Source organism: Dendroctonus ponderosae, unplaced genomic scaffold, assembly GCF_020466585.1.
Source record: "Dendroctonus ponderosae isolate FM_Combo_2020 unplaced genomic scaffold, Dpon_F_20191213v2 Dpon_F_20191213_3, whole genome shotgun sequence".
Lineage (NCBI taxonomy): Eukaryota > Metazoa > Arthropoda > Insecta > Coleoptera > Curculionidae > Dendroctonus > Dendroctonus ponderosae.
The window spans coordinates 13,746,176-13,754,870 of record NW_026018508.1 but is presented as its reverse complement, the minus strand read 5'-3'; the positions used below and the strand labels follow the sequence as shown (position 1 = coordinate 13,754,870).

Genomic DNA, 8,695 nt, shown 5'->3' with positions numbered 1-8,695 from the left:
GAATGATGTAAAAACGAGCGTTCTTGCTCATTTTGCTTCCGAGAAACATGCAAAACGGGATGGAAAACATGAAATTTTGCAATAATCTTGCGCCACTCTTGCACAAACCGACGATCATTTTTCTAAGTTTATAAACAACAGAAGACTGTATTTTTTCTACATAACCCCCCCTGACTTTAAAGCTGGATCCGCCCCGAATTCAAATTGCTCTTTTGGCAGGATGATCACCTTTGTTGTCTTGGGTATCTTCTCTAGCTCAGCTTGTTGCTGGCAGGCCCGGTCTATTGTGCTATTCACATTTTTTTGTATTTTCCTGATTCACAATTTTCCAGGCTCCTGCAAAATGTTCAAATCGAATGATCGATCGCATTTGCTACACGAGTCCGAGCTGTTTGCAGCATTTTGTTGCTGACCTCATCGGGTCCCACGGTTTTTTCCCGGCATTCTGATTTATACAAAATGTTCAAGTTTCTACTAAGCGTTTATTGTAGATTCAACACTTTATTGATACAAAGCAAGTCCGTGCCGTTGGAGGCAATGGAGGTGATGGTTGCATTTCATTTTTGTCTTTGTGGAGTAATGAGTTTGCTGGACCTGATGGAGGCGATGGAGGACATGGTGGGCATGTGATTTTACATGCCACTACAGATGCGAAAGACCTCTGTCAGCTTCCAACAGTGGCAAGAGCTGCCGAAGGCGGCAAAGGTAATCCAAGGAATAAGTTTTATTTACAACTGTATATGTATATCCAATGGGCCTAGTAGAGCTCGAAAATGCATTAAAAATAAATATGGGTTGATCATGTTTTTAGGAGAAAATAAAAATTGCCACGGCAAAAACGCAGACCATCTCGTGATTGAGGTACCTGTAGGAACCGTAATAAAAAACATCAATGGAAAAGTAATCGGAGACCTTTCAAAGGAAGGTTTAATGTTTATAGCTGCAAGAGGTAAGTGGTTTCTGTGTCGAACTGCATCGAAACAGGTTTGTACATTTTTTGCAGGTGGAGCGGGAGGTAAAGGAAACCAATTTTTTACAACGGATACTGAACAATCGCCAGTAATATGCGAATTTGGAGCGATGGGAGAGGAAATTGAATATTTGGTAGAAATCCGAAGCATGGCACATGTCGGTCTAGTACGTGCCTAATTTTTTAAATTCAGTGTGTTCCGAGTGTTCTTATTTTTTTAATATTACAGATCGGCTTTCCTAACGCTGGCAAGAGCTCCCTTTTAAGAGCCATGTCCAGAGCAAGACCAAAAGTCGCCTCATACCCATTCACAACGTTGAAACCTTATTTGGGTATTGTGGAATATGACGATTATGAGCAAATTGCCAGTAAGAGAGACAACTTAACACTCAAACACAATTTATCATTCATGTTCAGTTGCAGATTTGCCAGGGCTTATTCCAGATTCGCACAAAAACAAAGGTCTAGGAATTCAGTTTTTAAAACATACTGAACGGTGCATGGTTTTGCTGTATGTGGTAGACGCCTCATTAGATGAACCTTGGACGTATGTGGAAACGTTGAAACATGAATTATTGCAATTCAGTGAAAGTTTCTCAGATAGACCTCACATAATTGCGGCTAATAAAATTGATTTGCCTGGCGCCATAGAGAATGTTGAACTTATTAAAAGCAACACCGGTTTGCCTGTTATACCGGTGAGCGCAAAAACTGGCGAAAATCTTGAAACCCTCATGAGGGAAATTAAGATTATTTATGACCGCTCTAAGGAACAGCAACAGGAGTTGCAAGAAACTGATAATTAGTTATGTACATTGGCAACACTAATCTACACAACTTTTTACCTATATTAGCTGTTTTTTCACATTACACTGTACATATATCAATAAGGTAAGACTAATCTAAGGGCCCAGTAACACCAAGAAATTATTGCTTGCAATGGTTTTTAATAAATAAATGCAAATATCAGAGGCATTATTGCAATAAGTAGCAACATGATCATTTACAATAAAAAGTAATGCTCCTTAAGTAAATAGGGTAAAAAACTGTTTATAAAATTTCCGTTACAATAAGTATTGGCATTATAGCAAAAGTTATTACTCTGGCTTAAAGCAACTTACTATCGGCAAACTTCTTGGCCAATTCCAAAATCTCATCAACTGAGACGGAATTGGCCCCACTGGCTTGCGCGGAATCTGGTTTGCCTCCACCTTTACCTCCGATTTTCTGAGCAACCGACTGCACCCATTCGTTGGCTTTCAAGCCTTTCTCTATGGCCTCTTTTGGGACAGAGGAGAGGCAAAACATTTTATTAGAGTCGGAATCCACAGTAACAAACAGGGCCGCGGTTGCTGGACTTAAAGTTTTTACCTATAAAATGGATAGCGTTTCACATCCCAAAACTTTTGTTTGGAGTAGAAAAGTTACCTGTTTTAAGGCACTATCCAATGCCTTCGTATTGTTGAACGCCTTCAGTTCCTTGACCAAAATAGGCAAGTTTGGATTTTCTTTTACAAACTCCTTTATTTCATCAACAACCTTGTTCGCAATGGCTGCTTTGGCGGCGCGATCTTTATCGTCTAGATTTTTCTTTAAGTTTTTCAGATTGTTGCGGATTTCTTCTTTTTTCCAATAAGGAATTATCGCTTGCGATACTTCATCGGTTAATTCCACTATTATTCTAACGTGTTCTTTCGATTTTGCACCATCCTTGTCGGCATTTATTGACGACTTAATTTCGTTCAACCTGGATAATTCACATTTGTTTATCATCAATTGTCATGTTTCATGTACTGAATTTGAATTTATACCTGTTTTCAAGAACCTCGTTTCGTTTCAAGGCCTTTGTAGCTTCAGGACCTGTTAAGGCCACTATTCTTCTAATTCCCTTAGCAATTGCTTCTTCGTTGCTGATGACAAAATCACCAATATGTCCTAATGAGAAGAAGTATTTAAAGTTTAGTATTTTAAGAAGCTTTTGCCAAGTTGCAAAACTTGCCTGCATATTTAACATGCGTCCCCCCGCAGAACTCAATTGATGTTGAATCTCCAGCAGGTCCGAAAGGATCGTTTTCCAAGTCTTCCACAGGAATTCCTTTGATAACGAAGTGGCATTGTTAGTATTGAAATTTCTATTGAGTCGTCTGATTCGGAACGCTTTTATTGTATCTCAAGACTTACCAACAGACACAATCCTAACAGGATCCGGGTAAGTCTCCTCAAAAACTGCTCGTAAACCTCTAATAGTCTTAGCAGTTGCTAAGCTCGAATCCTTCGCATAAACCTTGGCGTTTTTGCTAATTAGATCTTTTGCACTTTGCTCAGCCTTCTTCACTTGATCTGCAGTCATTGCTCCTTTGTTGGTGAAATCGAACCTCAGTCGGTCAGGTGCGACTAGGGATCCTCGTTGATCAGCGTCCGTTCCCAAAACTTTCCTGAGCGCGTAATTCAAAATATGGGTTCCAGTGTGATTGCTCATTATCAACCGTCTTCTGTCGGCATCAATGTGCAGGCTAACTTTGTCCCCTACCCTTAACACTCCTTCAATATTGCCTATGTGGATAATATAGCCGCCTCGAACTTGTACATTCTTAACCGAAAATTCCACACTGTCGTCGTTGAGCTTCACAAGGAACCCTATCAACAAAAAACGTTAAAGTTTTTGCGTTTTCACCAATTATCCATCAATACCTGTGTCGTAAATTTGTCCACCTTGTTCTGCATAAAAATTGGTGCTGTCTAATAAAACTCCGCACTCTTGCCCTGAAGTGACTTCCTCTACAAATTGTTTGTTATACCTAAGAAACAAAAAGTAGTACGATGTTCCATAAAAATCGCAAGTAGGGAGTACCTGAGCCCTATAACAGAAGCCTCGCAAGCACCAAATTTATATTCATCATCCACATTTTGGTTCGCTTCATAATCATACTTGGGTGAATCGTTAGTCGGAGGTATCTGCCGATTTTGGAGCTCTGTGATAGCGTGTACATCAAGATTGATGGTGTCGGCGACTCCAGTACCTTTTCCCTAATAAAATTCCACGTTAAGAAAGGTGTATACGCAAAAAATGAGCAAAAAACCTGCGAGATTATTTGCGCTTGCTTCTTAGCTTCTTCATAAGCCTCCATATTAACATTTAGGCCTTTCTCTTCGGCCATAAGCGACGTCAAGTCTACGGGAAATCCATAAGTATCATACAGTCGCCAGGCCACGTCTCCTGGCAGTTCCTTGGACTCGCCCAATTTGGTGATGGTTCTAAAAAAATAATTTATGGCTGATTTTACGGCTCAGCTCAGATTTTGCTCGTATAAAAAACCTCCAACTCAATCTGATCCTGAGCAATAGGTAAAAGTGGCCCAATTGCGTAGCTAAATATATGATGTTCAATTTGCATTTATTTATTACCGATTCAAAAGGTTTCGTCCTCTGCTCAAGGTTTTTAAAAACTGCGCCTCTTCTTCATTAATCGTTTCTATGATATACTGGGGATCCTTCTTCACTTCTGGGAACGTATCGCCTAAAATTTCAACCACAGTGTTCACGAGAGTGGAAAAAAATCCTGGTTTGGCATTGAGTTTTTCTGTGGCATATCTTACGGCTCTTCGCAGGATTCGTCTTAGTACATATCTAGAAGGGAAGAACATTGTTCATGTGCGAAGGTATAAAAATTTGAAGTGAATGGAATCTCACCCCCGGCCCGTATTGTCAGGATTGCCGCCATCAGCTAAAGCTATAGTTAAAGTTCTCGCATGATCAGCTAGTACTCTATAGGCCATATCTACCCCATCTTTGTCATCATCTCCCACTCGTCCTAAAACGATGATTAAATATTTAATCTCAAATACCACAGTAATTCGTTTTGGTATGAATAGATTCTTCAAATGAATATCCAACCTTGATAGGGTGCGGCGCCAGTTCCTCTGTGAATAGCCTCGAAAAAGGGCATAAAAAGATCCGTATCGTAATTTGACCTAAAAAATTCAACACACCATATGGGTTCACAAAACCAAAACTTTTATAATTATAAACTGCTCACCTTTTGTTCTGTATCACCGATACCAACCGTTCTAATCCCAGCCCGCAGTCGATATGTTTTTTGGGCAAAGGCTTCAATGTGCTATCTGGTTCTCGGTTGTATTGAATGAATACAAGATTCCAAATTTCCAGAACATCTGGATCATCCTTAAATGATTGCCTAATAAGAACTTCGTCCGAATCTAGCCACGCGAACTAAGCTGTTACCATATTGACGAGTTCAGGAACACTGCGTCCGCCAATTCTGTCGAAATGCAGTTCAGAACAAGGTCCACAAGGACCAGTTTCTCCCATTTCCCAAAAATTATCCTTCATTGATCCGGGAATCACATGGCTGGGAGCTACTCCAAGTTTCAGCCAAATCTAAGCCAAATTAAATATTTGTTGCATATGTGTATCTTAATTGCTTAACTGTTCGATTTTCACAAGCATATCATTCATTACCTCTTTGCACTCATTGTCAGGTTCCAATCCAGATTTCGGATCTCCTCCAAAATACGTAACATAAATTCGGTCGGCCGGTAAACTCAGTTTTACTGTTAAAAACTCCCAAGCCCAAGTACAAATCTCCTTTTTAAAATAGTCTCCGAATGACCAGTTGCCCATCATTTCGAAAAATGTATGGTGATAAACATCTTTGCCAACATCATCCAGATCATTGTGCTTTCCTATAATTGAGGTACCCTGTCGATGTTTAATTCTTAAAGTGTAAAAACCAAAAACTCACCTCCAGCCCTGATACATTTTTGTGTGTTAACAGCGCGAACCAGCTTGGATAAGTCGCTATTGGGATCGACAGTCCCCAAAAAGATTGGCTTAAACTGGTTCATCCCAGCGTTAGCAAACAGCAAAGTGGGATCATCCAGAGGAATGGTGGATGACGAGTGATGGTACACATGATCTTTTTCTTTGAAAAAGTCAATGTAGGCACTGCGAACTTCTTTAGCAGTCATGTTGGAGATACTCATTTTAACAATTGCTCGGATGATTGTCTGTAATGAAAAGAGTTCCTGTGGGGTTAAAAGTGCGTTTGATTCGGCTTGAACGGGGACATGATTTGCGCTAGAAAGCAGAAAAACAAACGTTCAATAAAACCTTCACAACTTCGATTAACAGGTATATTCCCTAAACTGGTTTGTGCAAGGAAATAATGCTTAAGCTCGTTCAAACTACTGAACTGGTCATTTTGAAAGCAGAATTTCCAGTTGAAAACTTTAATTGCTTTCACCACAGCTCTGAACGAACTATAACTTAAGGAAGACATACTTTTTGTGTGTTTTTAAAGAGTATTTTTTCGTCAATCAAATGGCAATTCTCTGCTTTAACTCCTTCGCAAGTTGTCCCCATATGGGGGGTCGACATACATGATGCAACTGGAGCTTAGGTTACTTATTATGAATGCTGCCGGTTTCTCTACAGCATTGCAGTTGAAAACATATGCTAAATATCCAAAAAAAACATGGCAAATACTGTGTAACTTACATTACTCACAAAGTCATACGTGTTATGCAGAAATAATTCAATTCTTGACAAAGTTGCAAGCAGATGGAGGCTAGAAGTTGGTAGAAGAACACTATTTGAGGTTAGAATTTAAGTTTTTCTTTACTACCACAGATCACAGATAACCTCTGTGATCTGTGTTTACCACATTGCTGGGATGATTTTAAGAAAAATCGTAATTCAACTTGGGACTTTAATCTTGGTACTTATCAGCTCCCGATATTGGTTAATAACAGTTAATAATGAATTAAAAGGGCATCTTACGATTATACAGATGTATATTGGATTGCCGCTCGGAAAGTTACTTATTGATAATATTTCCACTGCACGCCAATTACCGAATTTGTTTCAAAAATGTCAATTATCTTTCTTTCTGCAGATAAGTTTACCTTTTTCAAATAACTTAAAACGAATTGAATTACCCGCGTTTTCTAAACCGGAAACTCGAATGACATTGATATAGACACTTCATGCCGATCGATCCAAACTCCACAAAGCCAAACCGCAAATTAACCAAAAAATCCAAACAAACCCATAGACGAACAGTCGCGATTTCAAGTGTTGGATTTTGAGAAAGTTCAATGGGTTCTCCAGGCGGGCGTGGTCGTGGTAAACGAGGAGGTTCTGGACGAGGTGGAATAATCAAAAGAGGTGCAAGCAGGGGATCTTTTAACGGTGGAGCCCCATACGGCCGTCCCATGCGGGGCGGGCCTATGGGGATGAGAGGAGGTATGCGACCCCCTATGCTTCCACCGCCGATGCGGGGCGGAAGAGGGATGCCAGGCCCCCCAAGGGGCATGATGGCGCCGGGACCTAGGGGTTTGCCTCCGCCATGTTTAAGGTATTTATTATTTATCTACGTTTTAGTTTTCTTAGGTAAACTAACACTTAGTCTTTATGCAGAAAACTCTGTGAAATTCAGGTCTTTTCCGCGCATTTTCGCAAAAAAACACCGCTAAAAAGGTATCTGTACAATGATTTTCTTTACGGCGAACCGCACTAATTACAACAGGCAATTTAACCAGATTTACAAAAGTTATTAGTAAATATATAAAGTTTTATAATATTGTGCCTGCGTAGTGTATGTTTCCAGTTGATTTCACTAGGTGATTTTCTCAGGCCGCCACCAATGGCAGGAATGCGATCGCCACCACCTGGAATGCGTCCACCGCCACCCCCAATGATGATGATGCGCCCTCCAGTACCTCCACTTTTGAGAGGCGGTTTTGGACCAATCAGAGGCATGAAACCCGGCCGTTTCCAAAGAGGTGGCAACTTTGGAGGAGTGAGAGGTGGAAACGTTATGAAGAAAAACCGACCCAGTTTGAAAATGATCGATCTGAACAAACCGTGGGTAACGGCTGCAATAAAGTCAGCGTTTCATATGAAAGATAAATTGTTGGCGGCTGCGAAACAAACTCAGAACCAAGACGATTGGGCCAAATACAGGGATCAAAGGGAAAAATGTACGAAAATGTACCAGGAAGCTGAGGTGGAGAATGGGGGGCAGGTGGAGGTGCGTATCCCACAGCTAATGCCCGAGGGTAAATTTAAACGAAATACGGCACCTATTGATTATACAGCAGACGTCAACTTATAGGTATTTCTCATTGAATATCTCTATTGAATTTACAAAATCTCCACCATTGGAGAGCACTTTATTCAACTAAATCAATTCCCTATGGTGGAGCATTCTGTTTTATTAGGCGAATTTTTTATGTCTAAATCGTTTAATGCGCAATTATATCTATCCTCCTGAGTTTTTTTTCAGTATATTTAATAATCATTGACAATTAGAAAATCCACATTGAATCTAATTAGTTGGTCATCAACGTACTTGAATCATGAGGAATACCTATAACATGCAGGGGCGGACCCAGCTTTAAAGTCAGGGGGGGTTACGTAGAAAAAATACCTTCTTCTGTTATCTATGAAATTAGAAAAGAACGCTCATTTGTACATCATTCTAGACAGAAATAAATAACCTTTTTAGTAAGTGAACCATGGATGGGGAAATGTTGGCAGTTTTCTCAAAAAATGCTTGAATTCAAGAAGTTTTAGGTTTGCGTGGGTTTTTTTTGAGTTGCAAAATCAACTTGAACATGACGCTGCTTTTTTCGAAGTTTCTCAAAAACCATTTGAGCCACAGAATTCGTTTTTGCATCGTTGGATATAGAATTGAATAAGGGG

General features: G+C 40.0%; 3 protein-coding genes across 5 annotated transcripts in view; 2 read left to right on the top strand and 1 right to left on the bottom strand.

The window, feature by feature from the left end:
* LOC109537287 (mitochondrial ribosome-associated GTPase 2) overlaps positions 1-1,939 on the top strand; it is a 3,224-nt gene extending 1,285 nt beyond the window's left edge. The window contains exons 2-6 of the mRNA XM_019903924.2: positions 492-705; positions 812-949; positions 1,004-1,137; positions 1,200-1,338; positions 1,388-1,939. Of these exons, the coding sequence (XP_019759483.1) occupies positions 492-705; positions 812-949; positions 1,004-1,137; positions 1,200-1,338; positions 1,388-1,776 (1,014 nt within the window). The 3' untranslated portion in view covers positions 1,777-1,939. The remainder of the gene's footprint in view (positions 1-491; positions 706-811; positions 950-1,003; positions 1,138-1,199; positions 1,339-1,387) is intronic.
* On the bottom strand, positions 1,898-6,625 carry LOC109537284 (alanine--tRNA ligase, cytoplasmic). 3 transcript variants are annotated; one of them, XM_019903922.2, is made up of 16 exons: positions 6,497-6,625; positions 5,733-5,997; positions 5,450-5,673; positions 5,213-5,368; positions 5,007-5,152; positions 4,865-4,941; positions 4,661-4,781; positions 4,376-4,597; positions 4,051-4,225; positions 3,822-3,997; positions 3,662-3,768; positions 3,152-3,607; positions 2,970-3,065; positions 2,782-2,905; positions 2,399-2,717; positions 1,898-2,341 (listed from the first exon to the last, which is right to left on the bottom strand). In XM_019903922.2, exons 2-16 carry the CDS (start codon positions 5,971-5,973, stop codon positions 2,078-2,080), a joined length of 2,904 nt encoding a protein of 967 aa, XP_019759481.2. In that variant the 5' UTR covers positions 5,974-5,997; positions 6,497-6,625; the 3' UTR covers positions 1,898-2,077. The 3 variants fall into 3 exon arrangements, with proteins under 3 accessions (XP_019759481.2, XP_019759480.2, XP_019759479.2); XM_019903921.2 differs by having other exon boundaries at positions 6,488-6,624; XM_019903920.2 differs by lacking the exon at positions 6,497-6,625 and adding an exon at positions 6,272-6,421.
* A 197-nt stretch (positions 6,626-6,822) lies between these two features.
* Positions 6,823-8,695, top strand: part of LOC109537286 — a gene marked incomplete at its 5' end in the record, with an annotated part of 6,216 nt that continues 4,343 nt past the window's right edge. Inside the window, 2 exon segments of the mRNA XM_019903923.2 lie at positions 6,823-7,346; positions 7,625-8,021. Coding sequence (XP_019759482.2) covers positions 7,087-7,346; positions 7,625-8,021 — 657 coding nt within the window.

Coding starts and splice junctions, on each gene's coding strand:
- LOC109537284 (XM_019903920.2), bottom strand. CDS start 6,367: ATGTCGACCCCCCATATGGGGACAACTTGCGAAGGAGTTAAAGCAGAG. Junction 5,998..6,271: donor TCTTTAAAAACACACAAAAA/GTATGTCTTCCT, acceptor TTTTCATTACAG/ACAATCATCCGAGCAATTGT. Junction 5,153..5,212: donor TTCCTGAACTCGTCAATATG/GTAACAGCTTAG, acceptor CAATCATTTAAG/GATGATCCAGATGTTCTGGA.